The 23,308-nt window shown below is 42.6% G+C and overlaps 1 protein-coding gene across 1 annotated transcript in view; it reads left to right on the top strand.

Annotated features, from left to right (window-relative positions):
- SPTA1 (spectrin alpha, erythrocytic 1) overlaps positions 1 to 23,308 on the top strand; it is a 67,483-nt gene that overhangs the window by 42,606 nt on the left and 1,569 nt on the right. The window contains exons 30-49 of the mRNA XM_035009896.1: positions 16 to 119; positions 610 to 772; positions 1,030 to 1,161; positions 1,661 to 1,798; positions 1,978 to 2,082; positions 3,139 to 3,347; positions 4,884 to 5,004; positions 5,553 to 5,674; positions 6,489 to 6,621; positions 10,554 to 10,652; positions 11,351 to 11,510; positions 12,062 to 12,138; positions 15,241 to 15,450; positions 17,581 to 17,877; positions 18,770 to 18,882; positions 20,010 to 20,027; positions 20,341 to 20,392; positions 21,447 to 21,634; positions 22,538 to 22,591; positions 22,968 to 23,114. Coding sequence (XP_034865787.1) covers positions 16 to 119; positions 610 to 772; positions 1,030 to 1,161; positions 1,661 to 1,798; positions 1,978 to 2,082; positions 3,139 to 3,347; positions 4,884 to 5,004; positions 5,553 to 5,674; positions 6,489 to 6,621; positions 10,554 to 10,652; positions 11,351 to 11,510; positions 12,062 to 12,138; positions 15,241 to 15,450; positions 17,581 to 17,877; positions 18,770 to 18,882; positions 20,010 to 20,027; positions 20,341 to 20,392; positions 21,447 to 21,634; positions 22,538 to 22,591; positions 22,968 to 23,114 — 2,642 coding nt within the window. The remainder of the gene's footprint in view (positions 1 to 15; positions 120 to 609; positions 773 to 1,029; positions 1,162 to 1,660; positions 1,799 to 1,977; positions 2,083 to 3,138; positions 3,348 to 4,883; positions 5,005 to 5,552; positions 5,675 to 6,488; positions 6,622 to 10,553; positions 10,653 to 11,350; positions 11,511 to 12,061; positions 12,139 to 15,240; positions 15,451 to 17,580; positions 17,878 to 18,769; positions 18,883 to 20,009; positions 20,028 to 20,340; positions 20,393 to 21,446; positions 21,635 to 22,537; positions 22,592 to 22,967; positions 23,115 to 23,308) is intronic.

Genomic DNA, 23,308 nt, shown 5'->3' with positions numbered 1-23,308 from the left:
TTTTCCTCTATCTAGGAAAATAAGATCACTGAGTTGGACCATGTTGCGGAGCGGCTCATAGCTGATGACCACTATGCCAAGGAGGAGATTGCTGCTCGGTTCCAACGGGTGCTAGACAGGTCAGGCCTGAGCAGGTGTTTTGTGAGCTAAGGAAGATGCAGCAAAGTGACCTCTTTGCTAGCATGGAGGGTGGGGGTCACACTCTGAGTTCTTTTCATTTCTAAATGCCTAAAACTATGTTGACACTTGGAAACATTTCTGATCTAGACTCACAGAATGAAAGGCATGGAATACAACTTAATTATTACTGACTTAACCACTGTATTTTATATTTGAAAATAACAAGACTATGCAACAACTAAATCTATTAATATAATATGTAATATTAGATATAATATACATGTAATATAATATGTATATGAGCATTATTTGTAATATTATAATATATAATATATAGCTAAATAATATATAGCTATGTTACATATAACGTATAAATCCATAAATAACGAGAGGAGAAGGGACAAGTTGGCAAATGAGAAGACTGCAGATATGGCATCAGACCTTGGTGGAAGGGTCGAGGGCAGAGAGTGATCTAGCTTCCTCCTCCAGATGGAATGCTCTAAAAGAACTGCTGATTGCTGAGCGGGCAAAACTTGGTGACTATGCTGACCTCAAAAAATTCCACCATGACCTTGAGGACCTGGAGGAATGGATCAGTGATATGCTGCCCATAGCCTGCGATGAATCCTACAAAGATCCCACCAACATTCAGGCAAGTTCAAAACAGGAATCTTGGAAAACTCTGGCATACCCAGATTGTTGGATGAAGGGTTGTCTCCCTACACAGAATGCTTCCTCACTGCTGAGACCATTGTCTGCCCTCAGGGGCTTCTGAGTCTAATGTGAAGGTGTGGGTCCTTCAGAAGTCACCATTGGTTATGACAGAACATTAACTTTTTCTTTGAAACAGAATTTATCTATCTTGCTTCCTTAGATTACAGGGTAATTTAGTCTCTGCTTTCCCTTCAGAGAAAATACCTGAAGCACCAGGCTTTTGAAAATGAGGTCCAGGGCCGAGCTGAGGAGGTGGAGGGAGTCCTCAAATTGGGGAACTCTCTGATTGAGCGGGAGGCATGTGACGGCAATGAAGAGACCATGAAGGTAGGGGTTCTGTTCAGGATGGCTTGGGCTAAAGGCGCATGAGGAGAAGCCTCTTCTTCCTTTAGAGTTTCCATGGGTGGGGATATGGAGTGTGTTCTGTGGTTAGCGATCTTCCCTCTGACTGTCACACAAAGAAAGCAGGCAACCGTGTTGCTCAGACCTTATCACTTCTCTCAAACTCAGTACCTAGGACTCTGAGAAAGCTTTAGACCTAATTCTTAAGCATTGTCATGCTTGTTTGACATTTTCTATCCCTACTACCAAGAGCTTTGGCTCTTTGGCACCAGTCTCTGTAAGCAGCCCAGGACCCTTTCCTCAAACTTTGTTCCAACACCTCCTGTTTCCCAGATTAAGCATAACTGTTTAAAAATGTATGGCATTCAAGGGTTGGCAGATTTTGGCTAGTCCCTAACTCCTAGGCCCCTACAGTATCTCTTCAAGTTGTCACAGGACTCAGGATCCTAAAGATCATAGTGATCCCCAAATTTCTTTGGGTTAGGGTCAGCTGGAAGAGCTGGACAAACACTGGAACTACCTGCTTGAGAAAACAATTGACAAAGGACAGAAGCTCAATGAGGCGAGTCGCCAACAGAGGTTCAACACAGGCATCCAGGACTTTAAGTTCTGGCTCTCAGAGGTAATTGCACCCAGAATGGTGGGGGCATGGGATCTTAATAACTAATTGCTAGGTAAATGGATTTATGCATGAACAATTTCCTTGACTTTCTTGGGAAAAGTTGGGGGATATGGTTGCTAATGTTCTCCTTAAAGACAGTTTTCATCTGGCAGCTTCATTGCATATTTCTTTATTCATAGGCAGAGACCCTGCTGGCCATGAAAGATCAGGCCAGGGACTTGGCTTCAGCAGGAAACTTGCTCAAGAAACATCAGCTGTTGGAAACAGAGATGTTGGCCCGAGAGGTAAGCAGTGTTGGAGTCTCACTCCTCGGGGCAGAATGGAAATGCCTCTGACTTTCTTCTCTCATCTTAGGAGGCCATTTGAGAACACTTTCTTGACCTTAGCATTCTCAGCCAGCAGTCATTATACCAGGTCAAATCCATGAGCTGCAGAGCTGTGGCAATGGTCACTGCTAACCAATTATCATGAAACTACAGATTCTAAGGAAGAGGATCCAGGAAGAGGATCCTAAAGCTATCTTGTCTACTTTTTAAATGAGGCATACATCTAAACTCACTATCTTCCAAAGCTCATATTCGATCTGGCCTTTGAAAGAAAGTTTATTTTACATAATTACAGAGAGCAAAAAATATCAGAGGGGGATATCATGTGCAACGAAGTTGAAATATATATACACTCTGGAAATTCTATGGAGAATTCCAGTTGCATTCCAATATCAAGCAGAAATGTGTTTTGGGAGCAGTGATAAACATGTTGGCAGGTATTGATTTCATCCTGGAGAATTTTATATTATCAGTTTTATTTGGTGGCAGAAATAGGCACAGAAAGGACAAGAAGTCAAAGGCTTTCTAAGTTCCAGAGCTTTAGGACCTGATGACATTCCCCATGACAATACTAGAAGGACAGTTAGAGTGAAAACAGGCAGAAGAGTCTGGGTGTGTTCTGGACATGGTCAGCCTCGGAATGTTATGGTAGAGTAGCTCTTCTTGAATACTTCTATCTATCAATCTGTGTCAGACTCAGGACTGTGAGGAAGACAGTCATGTTTGGAGACACACACTTACTCACACTCATTTTCCAGTTGGGAAGAGGAGGAAAAAACAAGGGAGAATACCAGAAGGCGAATGGACAGTTTGAGTATTACAGTCATGTTACTCACATTGCTCTCTGATCTTGCCCCCATCTGAGCTGAGTTAAAAGAGCTTATCATCAGTTTGACTATCTTCAAAAACAGTCTATTTGACCCAGACTTTGAACTTGCACCAGTGGTGGTTAAAGTCCAGGGTCTACTTAATGCTTGTATCGTTCTGTTCACTGAGACCACCTCGGCTTTCTAGGATGCACTCAAGGACCTGAATGAGTTAGCTGCTGATCTGCTCTCCAGTGGGACTTTCAATGTTGACCAGATTGTGGAGGAAAGGGACAATGTCAACGAGCGCTTCCTGAATGTCCAGGACTTGGCAGCCACACACCATGAGAAACTCAAAGAGGCTTATGCCTTGTTCCAGTTCTTCCAGGACCTAGATGATGAGGAATCATGGATAGAGTATGTACGGTCAGCTCACACTGCACCAATAACCAAAGAGAATAGATGATCCACCAAACATGTTCCCATTTGGTGCTGAAATGAAATATGTAATTGTTTATTACAGTTGGTATTACTTCTTAACCATGCTTGCCTTAGCCTAAAGTTAACATTGGTTTTATTTTTCTCAAATTACCTCACTGTATGCAGGCAGAAGGGGACAGGCTTGGAGAAGTGCGGAGCAATTCACATACCTTCTGGGAATAAAATTAAGAAACCACATATGCTTGCTTGTTTTAGATAGTTCATAGAATGTGTAATGTCTGGATGAGACAGCTGGGCCTTTACAACTTACTCAACTGCTGAGATCCTTGTCATTTTTTAAAAAAAATATTGAAATTCTAGTTGGTTAACATACAAAAAAGAAACGTACAGTGCAACATTAGTTTCAGAAGTTGCATTCAGTGATTCATCACTTACATATAATACCCAGTGCTCATCGCAACAGGTGCCCTCCTTAATCCCCATCACCCACCTAGCCCATCCCCCACCCACCTACCTCCATCAACCCTCAGTGTGTTCTCTATCTTTAAGAGTCTCTTATGGTTTGCTTCCTTCTTTTTCTTTTTTTCCCCTTCTGCTATGTTGATCTGTTTTGTTTCTTAAATTCCACATCTGAGTGAAATCATATGGTGTTTGCCCTTCTTTGTCTGACTTATTTTGCTCAGCACAATACACTCTAGCTCCATCCTGGGAATCTAAGGTGTCACCGAACTGGACACAGGCCAGCATTACCCAGTTCCTGCCAGGCTTTCATTACTAATTCTGTTTTTGTTGTAAAAAGTATGATTGGGAAAATCTTGGTAAATCAAATTATTTTCCCTACTTCCCATTTCACCTGCCTCACCATGTTCCTCTTCTATAAGCCTGCTGATTCTCGCTGGTAATCAATGAATTAGAGGGAAGCCTTGTGCACCAGGCAGCAAGGAGGACATCTAGGAATGTCAGAAACAATGAGATAATATAATCTTGTCTGTGTAGTCTTTTACGATGCTTTGTGGTGGCGGTCAAACATTTTACGCTTGGAACTGATCCAACAGCCATGACTCCTGCAGTATCAGCTTTTTTTTAACCCATTCTACCTAAATTCATTATTGATATTAATAGACAAAAATAATGAAGGCCATGAAGGCCATATATGTACATAGGGTCATTTATATGTGTGTGCATATAATTTTCACATTTTTTGAAAGAGAAACATTAGTGCCTGTTTTTGAGCAAAGAAGAAAAGATACACAGGTAGGCAGACAAGGGAATGAATGGAAAGGCTGTCACAGCTGTGGGCATAGTGGGGACCAGTAGGTAATTTTCATCTGTATTGTCAGGAGTTTTGCAGAAAGCCTCTGGCACTAATTGTCTTTGTGGTTACTGACCCCCGAGTGTTCCAGAATTTACCACCTCCCCACCCCCAGCTACACACCCATTCTTAGAAAACCCTTGCTCTAGGGTGACCTGGAATATCTAAACTACGTTTTCCGTTTCCTTCCTTGGTCCCAGGGAGAAGTTGTTACGCGTGAGCTCCCAGGACTATGGGAGGGACCTTCAGGGGGTGCAGAATTTGCTGAAGAAGCACAAGCGCTTAGAGGGGGAGCTGGTGGCCCACGAACCCACCATCCAGGTAGGAAGAGTTGAGATCTGTGGATCAGTAGGGTGATGCTACCTACCTCCCACAATGGGGAGGTGGCATGCAGAGCCACAGGGAGCTAGGCACAGAGCCTACAGGCATTCTTCCCTCCTCTGCATGCTGTCTTCTATGAAGAGAAGGAATCTGCTCAGGGACTATGCTTTTCCCCGGAAGGGACACTTTCAATACCGCAGACGCAATTGTTGGTGATTAGGGTGCAGTCTGGGACATCTGGAAAAGCTGTACTTGAGCTGAGTCACAGGGAAGAAGACAGCTCTGCATTACACTATGACCATGAATAATCCAGAAAGCAGATCATGGAGCATAGCCTGGTAGAAGCACCAAAGTTGCACAAGGGGACATTTAGTGTGATGGACCTGACTGCGGGTGTCTTCATTCTCCCAAGATTTTCAAGACCACCCCAAGTACCATGGGGTGCATAAATGATGTGGAGGGTGGGAAGGGCTAGATACCTTGCCAGGGAACTCTGACTAAATGGGGAGAGTCTGTGGGGTAAGGTGACATGGGTGTGTGTTCTTCAGAGTGTGCTGGATGCGGCAGACAGGCTGGGAGATAGGGCTGCTGTGGGGCAAGAGGAGATCCAGGAACGGCTGACTCATTTTTTTCAACACTGGGAGGAGCTCAAAGAGTTGGCGGCAGCTCGGTGAGTCGGGGATAGGAAGCCCAGCTATCTTCCTGGGTTGTTGGTATTCGGCTTAGCGTTGGCTGCTCTCCCCAACTCCCCATCTCTATTTATCATCGAAGTCCCTGCTCAGATGCCAGTCTGCCACGCAGCTTGCCCCCACTGACCCCAGGGAGAGGTGAGAAGGCTGCCACCTCTGTGGTCTGAACACACCTCTGCTCCCATGCTTTCTTGCAACCGTCCTTTATCATTGTTGGCCCCATGCGCCAATGCTTCACACCAGGTCGTGCCCCTAGGTCTGTTTTACTTTGTACGACACCCCCCCAGGCTTAGTGCTGTGAGCAGCCCCTAGGAATGAAAGAACAAGGGGATATATTTTCTCCCTGATAGCCATACAGCCAATGAGAACCCTGCAGCCAGATAGCCAAACAGAATAATTTCTGCCTGTGATTCCATACCTGTTGGTGGTAGGAAGACATGTCTTTCTGGGGAATACTAGGAAACTTCTAGCACTGCAGGTGTCTTCACTGTATAAGAGGAACCACAGTGCTCTGAGTAGAAGGAGACATACTTCACTGATGCTGTCCTCCAACTCTGACGTCTGGGCCCTCGTGTTCGGACAAGGCTCCCTTCCCCCAGCAAAGATTCCCAGAGAGCAGATGATGCCACAAAATGGAACTTCTGGGGCCAGGGCCTCCCCGGTTCACAGGAGCTCAGGTCGGATTGTTCCGTGGCCCAGTCCCACTGCGGCTGCCTCGTGCGGCCAAGCTATGTGCGGTGCTCCCCTGGGTCCTGCTGTCTTCTCATCTTCACTGGGGCTCACCGCCTGTTGCAGAGGGCGTCACCTGGAGGAATCCCTGGAGTACTTGGAATTCATGCAGAATGCGGAGGAGGAGGAAGCTTGGATCAGTGAAAAGGAAGCTATGGTTGCCCGAGGGGGCTCTGGAGACACACTGGCCATGACTCAGGTGAGCCCCAGGCTGACTGACTGAGATCTCCGCTTTGATTTGAATCTTTTCTTATGTAGTCAACACTTTCATCTATGAAAAGAATCTTTCTCCTCGTGGGAGAAAGAGATGATGGAAATATGGATACTCCTGCCAGTTTTAAATATGAAAAATCAAGGTCCAATGATGTAACTTGCCCAAGATCATGGGATCAATCAGGTGTGAAGGTGGGACTCAAAGCTCAATCTCATGATTTGTAGTCTGTCTGTGACTTCAAGTCATCATGGTTACAGGCCTTCCCTCGTAGGGTTAGGTTTTCTAAAGATTCCCTCAAATCAGTTACACTGAATTGGAAAGATTGTTATGCTCGGGCATTGGTTATGGTTTCTAGAAAATATAATTTCAGCAGGGCTACCTGGCAGGTGGACCAGTTCCACAATTTACAGACATACTTTTAAATACAGTATAGAGTTTACCAATAAAGAAATGAACAAGTGGTCCATGTAATCTCTAGTTAATATGGACTTCTAGAGCTTTTGAGAGAGTGATCATAAGAAAATAATGTTCTTGGGACCTTGAGATGTGTGCCTACTAGCCTTAAAACTTAGGGATTTACCAAGAATTCTCTGTGGAGATTAATTCACTCTTATGTGATGAAATAAGGAAAGGCTCACATGGGCAAGAGAAAGCTTAAGATCTGCATAGCGTACAATTCACGCTACCAACCCCTTTCCTTTGAAAAGCCTTTTGGGACATGTGCACACATGGGACACATTTAAGTGGTTTAAGGTTTCATCTCAAACACTCCCAAAAGCTTCCCTTTTTTAAATGAAACCTTGGGTTTTGAGAATTGTGGATACACATGCAGTTGTAAGAATGTAGGGAGGTCCTATGTACCACCTACCCAGGTTCCTCTAGTGGTGACACTGACCCCAACGCAGTCAGGATGCAGTATATCACCACCAACCCATTTACAGAACACCGTCTTCCCTTCGGCCCCCACCCCCTCCTTAGTCCCAGGCAACCACCAATCTGTTCCACGCCTCTACAATTTTTGACATTTCGAGAATGATGTATAAATGAGCTCATACAATATGTCCCTTTTGGGGGTTGGCTTCTCACTCAGCATATAGTTGTCTGGTGATTCATTCAGGTTGTGTGCATGTCGTTGTTACTGCTGGGTAGTATTTCATGGGATGGATGTGTCAGTTTAATCACTCACCTGTTGAAGAGTATCTGGGTTGTTTCCACGTTTGAGCCGTTATGAGTAAAGCTGCATTTAACATTCATGCAGAGGCTTTCACGTAAACATGAGTCTTCATTCCTCAGGAATAAATGTCCAGGAGTCCAATAGCTGGGCCATAGGATAACGGCATATTTGGTTTTGTAAAATCAGTTAGATAAAAATGTCAAAGTGCCAGACTGTTCCCAGAGTGGCTCTACCATGTTACACACTTGCCAGCCAGGTGTGAGTGATCCCGACTTTCTCCCCATCCTTGCCAGGATTTGGTGCTATCACCATCTCTATTTTAGGCAGTCTGAGAGGAGTGCAGGATATCTCATAGTGGTTTTAATGTGTGTCGCCCTTATGGCTGATTTTTTATGTGCTTATTTGCCGTCTGTATATTTTCTTCAGTGAAATGTCTCTTCACCTCTTTTGCCCATTTTTCTGATAAGAATGTTTGATTGTTTGCTTTAACTGTTTTAACGGTAAAAACACATTTTTATGTATTCAACTTTCTGTGCTTTGTGTCAAATCTAAAAACATTTTGCCTAGCCCTGAATCCTGAAGATCTTCTCCTGTGTCTTCTTCCAAAAGTTCAGAGCTTTACATTTTAATTTTAAGTCCACAATCCATGTAGAGCTCACTGTTGTCTCGAGCTACAGTGTGGTTCGTCTTTTTGCGCGTCAAGGTCCACTGGCTCCAACGCGTTGTTCCGCAGCGCCCCCTACGGTCAGCGCGCCGCTCTCACACCTGCCCACACGGCTGTAACTGATGGGTGGGTTTTGTAGACAACATGGAGTCGGGTCCGATTTTTAAGCCCATTCTGCCAATCCTAATCTTGCAATAGGAATTTGTAGACCATCACATTCAAAGGCTCATTTTAGTGAGAAGTTCTTGCACTAACATATAAATTCCAGGAAAAGATGTTATGAGCTTTATTGCTAATACTCCTCACTATGACCTTAAGATATCTATCTACCTAGCCCTTCTTCTTCTTCTTTTTTTTTTTTTTTAAGATTTTATTTATTTATTTGAGAGAGAGAGAACGAGAGAGAGCACATGAGAGGGGGGAGGGTCAGAGGGAGAAGCAGACTCCCTGCCGAGCAGGGAGCCGGACGCGGGACTCGATCCAGGGACTCCAGGATCATGACCCGAGCCGAAGGCAGTCGCTCAACCAACTGAGCCACCCAGGCGCCCTACCTAGCCCTTCTATGTCATCTTTCATGAAGAAAAAATTGACTTTCTGAGTTTTTGGTTTCCTGACCCCATATAGATTGGCTAATATAAGAAAAGAGAGTTGTTTACCTATTGTTGAATTTCAATTTTCTTCCTGTGATCTCATCTTTTCCCTTTGTTTAATATGTAAGAAGAGATGATTCTGATCAACTTCTTGCAATTATGAGATACATTAGATGTATTTAAAATATGTTTTAAGCTTTTGGCCTTACCAACTTTTAATACAACATTAAGGAGGCTAGTTAGGAATATATTTGAAAAAGGGATACCTAGATTTTATTTAAAGGAAACTTGTGTTTGATGAGCTTCTGAGGTATCCAAGGGGAAGCACAGAAAAGAGATTGGAAACAGAAGGTGACAATGTTGAAGAGACTTTATTTCATGTGTTATGTGTATGTGAAAACACGGCTAAATCAGTCTATTTTATATGGTGGATCATGTGTCCAATCTCCATGTAAGGTTTCTGCATCAAGATGAAATATAATACAGTCATACAAGATCATGTAGCCCATCTTGTATTTAAAGAAATAATCATCTTATTTTAATGCCTAAGAACACGATGTATCAGTAATTCTCATATTTTCAAAATGTGGTGGTTAAAAGTATGATAGTTGCACAAAATCTGTTTCTTCCTTGGCCCGGGTTAGTAAGCAATGTAAAAGGAAAAGTGGATGGGGTGCCTTTGTGACGAGAGGAGGCAAGGACAGCAGAGGCAGCCCAGGCCCTTGAGGTTGGGGGTGGCGGCGGGCAGAGCTGCCTGGTCTCCAGAACCCTCAGGAGAATATAGAGAAGGAGGAGACACACTGCTCCCGGGCTTCATCCTCACTCCATTCTCCATCCTTCCAGCAGCAGGTAGGCACAGAGAAGTTTAAGACTGAGATTCAAAACAGCTCAGTGTTCTCTTTAGCTGCCTTTAGGTCAGTTCTTTAAAAAAAAAAAAAAAAAGATTTTATTTATTTATTTGAGAGAGAGAGAGCATGAGTAGGGGGAGGGGCAGAGGGAGAAGCAGACCCCCTGCTGAGCAGGGAGAGGACCCTGGGATCATGACCTGAGCCAAAGGCAGACGCTTAACCGACTGAGCCACCCAGGTGTCCCTAGGTCAGTTCTTAGTATAAGATGATACTTATTATCTTTCTGTTAGATACAATGTTTCATGGAACTATATAAATTTCAAAATGGAGGAATTCTTATATTTTACCTTGACCAACACTCTCATTCTAAAGTCCAGAAAAGCTCAAGTTCACATAGTAAGTTAGGAAGAATATCACTGTATTCCTTTGTCTCTTTCTTTTCTGGTAAGATTTCCCTTTTTGGCAAATGAAGAGCTTCAGGAGAGGCATTTAGTGGCTCTGTGCAGGAAGAAGTGGACGCTCCCCTACTCTGCCAGTGTAGCTGAATCATCCTTGTGGGTAGCATCAGTGGGAGTCAGAATGGGGGTGGGATAGATTGTCCAGGCTTGGATGTGTTGATTCTCACTGACTCATTTATGTAGAGCTTGCTAAAGAAGCATGAAACATTGGAAAATGACTTTGCTGTCCATGAGACCCGAGTGCAAGATATATGTGCTCAAGGAGAAGACATCTTGAATAAGGTGAGCAACTCAGGGATTCCAGGCCAAGCTCATTTTCCAAAAGGGATTGGTTCAAATATAGAATCATGAGCAGTGCTAAAATTCACACATTGAATTTTCATACTCTCTGGCTAGCTATGTTGTTTTTGTTCTGAGTAAATAATTATTTGTTCAGTTGCTGCTTTTTATAAATTCTTTTTTCAGGTTCTTATAGATATACCCTGCAGATTTCCTTAAATCCTTTGCTGACCCTCCTACTCATTGTGTGCAGAACATGGCATTTATAAAGATGTTATGGCATGCTTTGGTTATAGAGTATTGTAAAAATGTAAATAAATTTCTTTGTATGCCTCTAGGGAGGAGGATCAGACTGAAACCTCTTTGTGACTTGAAAATCATTCTTTTATTTAAATGCTTGTTTTTACAAATCCTCACTGATTATGTGCTATACAAAGAGCCTTGAACAGAGGGGACTTCAACTATGAAGGCCTTACTTACGTGGACAAACGCGAGAAGATCTTCCAAATGGTAGAGTGGAAATAACCATCCCAGGCATGGATGAAAAATAAGATAAATGCACTAGACCCAGAGGAGAGTAGTTACTTATTTGGAATGAGAGAGATGACTCCTTTTTATCATACTAAAGAATTTCAACTTCTAGTTCTGGACATCCACCCATGTATCTGTCTCTTCTTCTCCCCTTTACCTTGGTGTTGCAGGAGAAAATTCAGCACAAGAAGATTTCTGCCAAGATAGAGTCTCTGAAAGAAAAGATCCCTTCTCTTTCCAGCACGATAAATGCTTGGAAGTCACAACTGGAAGAGGATTATGCCTTTCAGCAGTTTAACTGGAAGGCTGATGCGGTGGAGGCCTGGATAGGTATGACGTGTGAAGGCCAGGGGAAATACTGGTAAATTCCATTGATAGAAAGGTTCTGGGATTTTCTCACTTCCCATGGAAGAGAGATACTCCCTCCTCATCCACTCTTACCCTTTCTGGACACAATTACACACACATGCCCCAGAAAACATGCTGATGGGTGACTGAGAACCAGAATTCCAGAAAACACATTTTAGGGGAATTGGTGGTTTCATCGGTGATATTTAAAAGGGCAGAGCCATGGCAAAACATTCTAAAAAATAAACAATGTGTTCGATTACTTCTAAATTATGTCTAATCTGCAATTTTACTCTGTTTTCCAAAACACTCACAAGTTCCCTTGGCCCTAGCTCTGTTCCAGTCAGTTCTATGCTGCATAAGTCCAGAGAAACCATCCATCAGCCCTACTGCTCCCATATTCCAATAAATGATCCACTCCCAGAGTCAGGAGGCTCTCTTTGTGCCGTAGAGTAAATATTTCTTTTTTCCTTATCAAGGCCGATTCAAGAGCAACTACTTCTCCCCTCTAATCAATCATCTTTGCTCTCTAGCTGAAAAAGAAGAAAGTCTGAAGACCAATGGCAATTGTACAGACCTTGCTGCCTCCCTCACTCTCCTGGCAAAGCAGGTGAGAACAGGACTGCCCCTGGGCAGGTGCCAGGCACGTCCATGGCCCACATACACAGAAGCTGAACACTAGGATTATCCCATTCCCCAATTCTGTGGTTTTCTTGTCTGTAGGATCTGCTTTTTTCCCTTCCCATTGGGTAACTTGCTAGTTTTTTCTCCCTCTCCCTCCCACCAGTCTTGCTGCTGCTAAGTGAGCATCATTTTTATTAGAGAACTAACTTTGGGTTTTTATTTTTCTTTGTATTTCTTATAATCTTTGTATTATATCCCGTTAATATCTTTTCATATCTTTATCATTTTATTTTATTTTATTTGGGATTAACTTATTTTTTAAAACATTTCATAGGGTAAATATTTAGATCATCAAATATTTAGACATTCTCCTTTTTTTAGCATTTTGATGTAAGGATATAAATTTCCCTCTAAGCAGAGCTTTAGCTGCACCTCACAATTTCATATGTTACTTCTGTTAGTATCACTCAAATAAAATGTTTCTGTTGTTTCTAATTTCTCATTTAACCTATTTGTTATTCCATAGTGTATTTTGCTGAATTTCCAAACACTTGGGAGTTTTCTCATTATCCTTTTTGATATTTATAGCTAGTTTAATTCCACTTTGTTTTAAAAACACATTCTATATTATTCTAGAAGCTTGATTTACATCCAGCAAATGGTACGTTTTGGTGAATAGTCTATTTACAGTTGAAAAGGATGTGCATTTTTTAAAAGATTTTATTTATTTATTTGAGAGAGAAAGTAAGAGAGCACAAGCAGGGGGAATGGCTGAGGAAGAGGGAGAAACAGGCTTCCCACTGAGCAGGGATCCCGATCCAAGGACTCTGGGATCATGACCTGAACTGAAGGCAGACGCTTAACCAACTGAGCCACCCAGGTGCCCCAAAAAGAATGTGTATTTTACAGTGGTTTATATTACCTGTCAGATTTGGGTTGTTAATCATGTTGTTTAAATACTTTGTAATTTTTATATATTTTGAAGTTAGGTTCAAAGGTGTGTTGACATTTAGAATTATAAATCATCTTGATGAATTGATACTTTTAATTATGAAATGTTCTTTCTAATAACATTTCTTGATTTAAAGTCTTCTTTTTCATATACTAGAGTACCAGGTTTTTTGTTTGTTTTGTTTTGTGTTTCAAGTGTATATCTATTTCCATCCTTTAATTTTTTTTTCTTTCTTTACATTTACGTCTTTATATTTTATATTTTTGTTGTTGATTTGATATCTTTATACACTGCAAAATGATTACCATTGTAGAACTATCTGACACCTCCATCCTATCATGTAATTACCACTTCTTTTTTGTGTTGAGAACATTTCAGATCTACTCTCTTAAAAAGTTTCAAGTATATAATACAGTATTATTAGTTGTAATCATCTTGCTGTCCATTAGTGTCCCAGAATCAGTCATTCTTTTAGTTGGAAGTTTGTATCCTTCGACCACTTTCTCCTCATTTCCCCCACCCTCCAGCCCTTAGCAACCACCAGTCTACTGTGTTTCTCTGTTTGACTCTTCTAGATTCCACTTGTGACTGATAGCAAATGGCATTTGTCTTTCTCCGTCTGACTTACTTCATTTAACATATGCTCTCAAGTTTCATGCAAATTGTCACAAATGGCAGGATTTCCTTCTATTTCGTGGCTGAATAATATTCCATTTTACACACACACACACACACACACACATGCATCACATCTTCATCTGTTCATTTGTTGATGGACACTCAAGTTGTTTCCATATCTTGGCTAATGTGAATGATGTTGCAATGAATATGGAAATGTGGAGTGTCTTTATGTTTTAGATTATGTCTCCTAAAATTTCACAGTTGAGTATTGTTTATTTATCTAATTAGATTATTTTGTTGCAATAGTGAGTCCACTTACATTTAAAATAATGTAACTCGTGAATTTTGATTTAAAGTTATAATTTAACACTTCCACCCCCCTCCCCCATCCAACCCCTACTTTTGGCCAGGGACTGAAATGATTCAAGACATAATCTTTTTTTTTTTTTTTTTTTTGAGGACTTGCCTTTTTCAGTTGGCTTTTACTCCTAGGGCCTTTCAAGGGTTCAACTAAATCCCTTTCGTTGGAGCTACTCCTCTTTGTGTCCTCAACTCAGCACTGTGAGGCTATTGAGGAGTCTACTTAGCATCTCTATTTGCTACTGTTTTTCTGCTTGGCTTCTGGGACTCCTGTCCTATAGAGTTTAGGAACCCATAGATGCCTTGAGGGGAAAGCAGGTAGATGATTGAACGAACTTTTCTGCAGTTCTTTTTCCACAGCTGCTCAAATCCTGGCTGCCTGGTTTCCCAGAAACTGTCTCTTTGATTTCATGAGATTATCAAGAGCTCTGAGCAGCTGCTTTCCCCTCAGTCTCTTAGCCTGTGCAGCCCATATGTCACAGGGAAAGGTGACAGAGAATATTACTCTGATTTTACTACTATTTCACCTCTCTAGAGTTTTGATTCTTGAGGTGTAGTGACCTGAGTTGCATTCTGATCTCTTTCAAACAGCTGATACTTTGTACTTTTATCCAGCAATTAAAGTTGTTCTCAAAGGCAGAATTGGTCAAATACAAGCCACCCTGTAAAGCTGGAAGTGTGGTATCCAGAATTTTGTGATTTTGGTATCAACAACACGCACACACACTGTGTAACTGTCCCTGTTGTTAGTGTGTGTACTTCCAAGATCTCTAGTAGTGCACGGCTGCTAATCAGTACACAAAATATAACAGGGGATGTAAAAGAGTCTTAGAAAGGATGTGAGCTGTAGGAAGCATTTAGTCTTGACTCAAAAAATGAAGATCATATCATGCTCCAATATTCCCTTAATATTAATTATATACCTAACTTAAGCTCTGATTATGAAACATGCATCCACCAGAACTTAGCCATAATTCCAACCACAAATATTCACTTAAATCTCTAAGTTATGTTTCCTTTTGCTTGGTCCTCACTCTATTTCTTTCCTAGACCTTATCTTGTCCATGATAAAAATGTGGTGGAACCCAGGTGTGAATGGTCCCTGGGAACCTACATTGTTTTTCTGTTCACAGCTTCTCTTTGGGTCTTCCCCAGGACACTCTGGATGCCAGTCTGCAGAGCTTCCAGCAAGACAGACTGTCAGAGATAACTGACCTAAAGGACCAACTGGTGGCTGCTCAGCACAGACAGACCAAAGCCATTGAGGAGCGCCATGATGCTCTGCTGAGGCTCTGGGAACAGCTGCTGGAAGCTTCTGCAGCCCACAGAGAGAAGTTGCTAGAGAAGCAGCTGCCCCTACAGCAGGTAAAAGAAAAAAGCCACGATTAGGCCTCAATTATCTGTATATTAGTCATGGAATCCAGAAATGGATTCCACTGGAACTCCTGTTTGGATAAACTATAGACATTAGAGTAAGTGCATGGAAAGGAGCAGGAGGGCATTCTTATTGAACAGGAAGTAATCACGGTTTTTTAAGACTGATTTGTCAGTTATGCAGCGGACTTGAGATGGATGCCAGGCACATGTAATAAAAGGACAAAAAGGTGGATGGTCCTGGTGGATGGAAAAACTAAGCTGGCAGGACTTACGCTTTTCTCTAACCAAATAAAAGGAGCACTGGCTAAGAAACGCTCGAGTTCTCATCCTGTGTTGACCTTACCTAGCTGAGAGATGTCACTTCACATCTCTGAGCCTTGATTCTTTCATTTATGAAATACGATCATGTTACCACTGTCTCCTGCTGGTCTGCATGATGACGATTGAGAGAGATAATGGATCTGAAAATGCGGTGCACGCCACTAAGTTCTATATAGGCTTAAGTGATGAAAATGTTCTTTCTAGTGGTGGCTGTGAAGGTACTGGATGTTGATCATAAAAAATATCGATAATAAAAGGAAATCAGGATGCTGAGTGAAGACTATAAGAAGTATTATACCAGGCAGCAAGTGAAGGTGGGCGATTAGGGGAATTAGGAGACAAACACACAGATAAAAATCAGTCAGTCTGGGCACTTAGCTAATTACTGAAGGGCTTGGTACCTACAGAAATAGTCTTAAGTGAAAAATTAGATCAATTTATGGGCAACTTTACACACATATATGCATTCTACATAGAAAGACACTTTACCTTCTGATTCTGTTTTGCTTAACTTTCAAACTGCAAAGAGGTTTGTTATTTGATTTCCTGATTATAAAATCTTTGTAAAATACTCAGATGATCCATAATGTTACAAAAGTAATATGAAGTACTTTGCAGGTTTTTGTGTCTTTCCTGTGTGGGAGCCATATCAACTTTCTCTATACTGGTCTATTTTAGCAAAAAGATTGCTGAAGTGAGTACAGGGTAAGATGTAATGGTGTAATACCTTTGTAGTCCCTCTTCCATTTGAGCCAATTTTCTCCTCTTTAATCTCCACCTTTGGGAACAAAAACTCATTTTTATGTTTGCCTCAGATAAATCTCTTGGGAAATACAAACTGCTTACCCTAAATCTATGATGTGTTTTAAATCTAAAACTATTTTTGGGGGCGCCTGGGTGGCTCAGTCATTAGGCGTCTGCCTTTGGCTCAAGTCATGGTCCCAGGGTCATGGGATCGAGCCCCACGTCGGGCTCCCTGCTCGGCGGGAAGCCTGCTTCTCCCTCTCCCACTCACCCCTGCTTGTGTTCCCTCTCTCACTGTGTCTCTGTCAGATAAGTAAATAAAATCTTAAAAAAAATAAAAAATAAAACTATTTTTGCTCACCTACTGTTTGGAACCATCCATACTATTTTTCTTGTGCAGAAATTCTGACAATTCAGTCATTCAGAGCATCTGGATAACTCCAGACAGTAACATAGGGATAAGGCTACAGATTAGAGGGTAGGAACTGGGTTGAGCCCTGAACACATTTTAGAAGGAAGGCAGAAAAAGGACTCGGTACAGACAAAGACACCAGAGAGGCGTGGTCTGCAGAAGAGCAGAGGAGAGAAAGAAGGAGCAAACAGAGAATGGGAGAGACGGGCCTATCCCATCAATGATCTGTGGATTCAGTGATTCACGCGTTCATTCACTTAACACCTACTTTTGTATGTTTACCAGGTGCCGGGAAGAACTAGGGCTCCAACTTCAGAATAAGAAATCATGAAATCTTATCACTGAAAATGGCCCTTGCTTCATTTGGACTCTTAGCACTAAAAAAACTCTAGGAGTCCTTCAGCCTCTTTGTAGATGACAGATTTGACTAGTTTCACACCAGGGGGCCAGGACCTGGGCTGGTGCCTCAAATGCACCTGCCTGCCCACTGATTTCATGTCCTCGGTGGTTTCAGTTCTGCCCTCTTGGAGTGCTGACCCTGAAAATATTTGAATATGGTCTTTTTCTTTTTTTAATCCTCAGTCTTCTCTTTTGCTGAGGGGCTTTATCGGGAAAGATGGAGGTGACTTTTTTCTCTGTAGGCTGAAGAGCTGTTCATGGAATTTGCACACAAGGCTTCCGCTTTCAACCACTGGTGTGAGAACACCGAGGAGGACCTGTCGGAGCCTGTGCACTGTGTCTCCCTGAACGAGATCCGGCAGCTGCAGAAGGACCACGAGGCCTTCTTGGCCTCCTTGGCCGGGGCCCAATCTGACTTCAACGATCTCCGGGAGCTAGACCAGCAGATTAAGGCCTTAAACGTGCCCTCCAGCCCTTACACCTGGTTAACAATGGAGGTGCTAGAGAAGTTCTGGAAGCACCTGTCTGATGTCATCAAGGTAATGGCACATAACGAAGGCTTCCTTCCACGGTGGTGAGCATGGCCACCTAACTTATCATACAAGTTGGGGGGACTTTTGAGAAAGAAAGGACACAGTTAATAACTATGTTGGGACAGCAGTCATGAACCGGAGCTGGCTAAGGAAATGTTAGAAATATAGTCACAGTGGGTATAGCCCTACGCCCCAGAGTTCAGACCCTCTCATGCCTCTGGGTGTTGAGCAATGATTCAAAGAAGCAAACACGGGCTCCAGGAGGTGGCTCTAAACATGAGATTTGAAAGTTCATGAGGTTTGTATATAAGTTCACAGTGTATAGACTTCCCCCCATTTTATACCTACCTCCGAAGTGCCTTTTTAATGTGTTTGTGTATAATTTTTATCTGTCTATAATGATATTCATCAGAGAAACTATGGAAAATATTAAAAAGGTTCACAAAGAAGAATTTCACCAAAATATCACCAATTTTATTTTATTTTTTAAAAAATTATTTATTTATTTGTCAGAGAAAGAGAGAGCGAGCGAGCACAAGCAGGGGGAGCGGCAGCTCGTTACTGCTTTTCCTTTTAAGGCTGCTTTTATGTTCATTTAAGTGAAGATTTCACCTAGAAAAAAATGAGAAGAGGACGATTTGCCTTTATTACTAGCTTATTTGTCACTGGGCTTAGTCTTAGAGACACCTGCAAGTACTTTCAGGCATGACGGGAGCTTCCTTCCCCTTTGGAGGCAGGAGAGGTGGGCAGGAGGAAGTAGAAGCACGTAGCACATGCTTCCGGAAAATAGGTTAGACTGGGAGGAGGGGAGCTGCACAGCTGAGCCCCAGAACCAGCTATTTTACTGCAAAGAAAGGTCTTCAGTGTTCACTCCACTATCTGTGATTTGGGGTTTTAGGAACGGGAGCAGGAGCAACAAAGGGAAGAGGCGAGACAGGTCAAGAACTTTGAGATGCGCCAGGAGTTTGAGCAGAATGCCAGTGCCTTCCTTCAGTGGATCTTGGAGACCAGGTACGCAGCGCTGCCTCCAAACCCATGATCCCTGCGTCCCCACAGGGATGAAATACATATCTGAAGGGAGCAGGAGGGGGCCCTACAGCATTTATGTTGTTCTAAAATCACCATATCCTGTCTGTGCTTTTCATCTGGAATTGATGGTTTTCTAAATCAATCCTTGCAAAATCAAGAAACGAGAATGTCACACCACTGCCCATTGTCTACATGTCCATATTCTCTCCTAGGTAACTCTCATTTTTTCCCCTGTTGCCTGTAATTAAAGTCTAAAATAACACAGTCCCTTATGTTTGCACTTTACAAAGTGCTTCTATACCCACTACCTCCCTTACCTCTTCCTGCGACCTTGAAAAGTGTACAGAGCAGATGTGATTACTCTGTCTCCAAGTGTGGAATGAAGCTCAGTAGACAAATGGACTTGCTCAAGGTCACATGGGTATTTATTGTCATGACCAAAGGCAGAGCCTACTGTGAAACTAGGAAGCTGTCACGCTGCCTGACCATGAAGCTGTGGTGAGAATCGGTGAGATACTCCATGCTAATTGCTTTTGTTAAAGGCAGAATGTCTTATACATGAAAATAGCATTTGTCACATCTTCCAGGGCAAATGACCTGGAAAAGGAGACCTGGAGGGTTGTAATCCATTAGAATAAATGTCAAAGTCAGCAGACAGTATCCAGTAGTGGGTCAGAAATGTGGGCTTTTGAGAGTTAAAGGGGTGGTTTAGACAATTCGTGATATATACTGTTTCTACAAACCCAACAAGGAAAACCAGACAATGAGCAAAAGGAAATCCTGTGTCACAGCTAAAAGTTATCTGGCAGAAGGCAGAGGAAGCACAGTTCATCCTCCTCTGCCTCTGGTTTTGTCCCTCATCCCCTGGCAGGGTGTGCACAACACTGAGCTTGTCACCTGACACCCGAGCTCTTCGTCCTAAGACAGCAGATGTACACAGGATCTGAGCTCCTCCGAGAGGGAGAGACTCTGGGAGCAGTGTGAAACGGTTCCTGTTAGATTTGGAATATTCCATAAATCTAGGGAAAGACGATCATTGAAGTAATTTGTATTAATGTGTGATTTCTCTTTTCTCTCGTCTGATTCCTGTTCTGGAACTGCATGCCCAGGGCTTATTTTCTGGACGGGTCAGTATTTTATGTTATTATGTTTGTTTTGTTTTTAGGTTAAGGGTATATTTGAGAGTAAGAACCAGGAGGAAGGTACAGAAGCCTTCTCGTAGATATAGAAGAATGAGGGCAGACCTTCCTTCTCTTATCTGTCTGGCAACTTGCCAATTGACAGAAGGGTTTGGTTTCATGAAACTCTAGTGTGAAAATTCGTTTCAGAGAACCCATATAATAGACATAGAAGTAGAGAAATGTAGGGTGTTGAAATCAGTCTGGATGAAATATTGACCTCTGATATTATGAATAACATTTCTCTCTGGTTCTTAACTAGGTCTTTGCTCAAAGAAACAGGAACTCTGGAATCCCAGCTGGAAGCAAATAAAGTAAGTAACGTTTGCTTATTAGCTGAGGATATTGCCAGAATTACGAGGAGTGCAAGGAAAACGCCTTAAAGGCAACCCTAGTAGTACTTTTAAGTAAACTCCCCAGCCTGAAGGTCAAGAGCTTCAGGGTCTAGTCCCAACCCTGCCAGCAACTTGCATTCTAGCTGTTGACTGCCGCTCCATGGGCACAGCCATCAGTTTACTTCAGTAACCTCAATTTCTGTGTCATTACAATAGAGCTCATAATACCTGCGTCACAGAGTCGCTGTGATAATTAAGAAAGAAAACAGGTGCAGAAGCCATCATCATTTGAAATCATTTGCTAATATACTTAAATCCAGATGATCTTTCAACAGTTGAGTGAAGCAATGGGCTAGAACAGTGTTTCTTAACCTTATTTTCATTATTGCCCCACCTCAAGGAGAACATTTAATTAATTAAATCTAATTAGTCCCTAATGAAAGAACTTCAGTAATAAAGAGGAAGATGTTGTCAGGTGGGACTGATCTCTGGAAGGTCACAGGCATTTGTACCTTGTAATGCATTTAGTGTCTTGGCCCACCCCCATCCTCAGAAGCCATTCACCCCTCCCTTACTCAGGAGAAAGCACGGCCTGGATGCAGGCGGTTGGCATCGAATGTGCCTGGAGGACAGGTGCATCCTGTGGAAGTCTGCTGGTGTGGCCGCAGGGGAGCCGGCTGGAGCTCAGCCACAGTCCCCAGCGTGGATAACTCGTGGTGCCGATCTCTGGGAGCCAGCCATGCAGGCATCCCGGGAATGCTCCTCCTCTCCTCTGCAGCACGTAACTACTAACTCTTGACCAGAACGACCAAGGTCACACCACCTAACCTTCCCACCATCACATAAATGAGGAATACAGAAGTGGATTTCCTGAACAGTTCATTTTTCATAGAGGACAAGAAGAGTCCTGAGCATAATTAAAAAGGAGCAATTAGGGGAAATACAAACTCATCAGCTTCTTATCTTCTCTACCATCCCTTGGTTTGGATCTGGTACCCTGCATGACTGCTTCTCTCCTTCTTGTCTTTTCTAGCGGAAGCAGAAGGAGATCCAGGCCATGAAGCGCCAGCTGACCAAGATCGAGGATCTGGGAGACAGCTTGGAAGAGGCTCTGGTCCTGGACATCAAGTATAGCACCATCGGGCTGGCCCAGCAGTGGGACCAACTTCACCAGCTGGGGATGCGGATGCAGCACAACCTGGAACAACAGATCCAAGCCAAGTACTGCAGACCCATGACCAGGGCTGGGCAGGGTGTGCGTGGGATTAGGTGTCAGAACTTAGCCCCAGGGGCTAGAGTTTGGGTTACTGGATAAAAGAGCTGCTTCAGAGGTAGTACACACATCATCTCTGGAATCAAAATTCTCTTTCTCTCTCTTTTCTGTCCCACATAATGACTATTCCTTTTTATTTGGGAGTCTATTATGAAACAGGAGACCATGCTCCCATCCCCATGAAGCTATTCACCACCCAGTTCTCAGGGTCCCTTCACCATCTTATGCAATCTCTTCAGGAAGTCATCCCTTTTGTAAAAGTTCCTCTCAAATGTCTAGAATGCAAGAAATATTCAAGGTGTAGAGCCAGAAGAGCAGAATTCACTTGTTTTTTTCTAAATAAATTAATTATATCAAAGCAGCTTTGGGTCTTGGTAATAATGGCAGCATTATTGTCTAGATGGGGGATTGGCAAACTTTTCCTATAAAGAGACTGATCATAAATGTGTCAGCCGTGGTGAGTCATGTGGCCTCTGTTGTAATTACTCACCCGCTGTCATAGAGAGAACGGGCAATTGACAGCCCACAAATTCATGAGTGTGTCCATGTTTCAATAAAATTCTATTTATGAACACCGGAATTTGAATTTCATGCAATTTTTATGTTTAAGGAAACACTTCCTCTTCTGATTATTTTCAACCACATAAAGAGGCAAAAGCCGTTCATAGCCCATTAAACTGTACAAAAGCAAGTGGCAGACTAGATTTGGCCCATGGGCTATAGTTTGCCAACCCCTGAATCAGATGACCTGAGCAGCATAACATCCACTAACATCCCTCTTTATTCCACATGGCATGTCTTCCGCTATTTTCCTGTTTTATTTCATGGGCTAATCATGTTTTCCTTTTCAGAGACACCATAGGTGTGAGTGAAGAGACACTAAAGGAGTTTAGCACAACCTATAAGTGAGTATGACTTCATAGTTGATCGGTTCTTTGTTTTCCAACCCATTCAGAATGAATCTCCAAATAGCTAATTTTTTCCCCTCAGTGTTGGCATGGTAGGATCTTAAATGGAGATCTAGATCTGTTAATTAGCTTCAAGGCACGGCTTTTAATATGTCTATGAGCTTCCTGAAAATACATTTCTCTCATGCTCAACATTTTACTGTCTTTGCTCCATTCACTGGGTTAAAAATAGTTCAGAAACAGAGGCAAGCTCCCCACTTGGTTTTCTGATGACCTGTGACATGTTAAAGCCTCAGTTGACCCAACAAGAACTGTTCTTTTCTGTTCTAATCTGGTTCTGTATTGAACTTGACAAAATGTTTTTGTTCTTCAGACATTTTGATGAGAATCTGACAGGGCGCTTGAGCCACAAAGATTTCCGGTCCTGCTTGAGAGGGCTCAATTATTACTTGCCCATGGTGGAGGAGGATGAACGTGAGCCCAAGTTTGAGAAGTTCCTGGATGTCGTTGATCCGGGGAGGTAGGAAGAAGACCAAGGGCCAGACCATCGTAGGGAATGGGGTTTAGAGAAACAGGCACAGAGAGTAAAATGATCCATAAAACATGAAACCAATCCCTCTTGAGAATAGGAAGATACAGACTACCGTAAGTGAATTGGGCAGGTTTTGGTGCCCTTGCAGGATTAGCTCAGAAGTTCATGGCACCAACTCCAAC

This window comes from Mirounga leonina, unplaced genomic scaffold, assembly GCF_011800145.1.
Source record: "Mirounga leonina isolate KUSES-001 unplaced genomic scaffold, KU_Mleo_1.0 Mir_154, whole genome shotgun sequence".
Classification (NCBI taxonomy): Eukaryota; Metazoa; Chordata; class Mammalia; order Carnivora; family Phocidae; genus Mirounga; species Mirounga leonina.
This window is presented reverse-complemented; position numbering and strand designations above follow the sequence as displayed.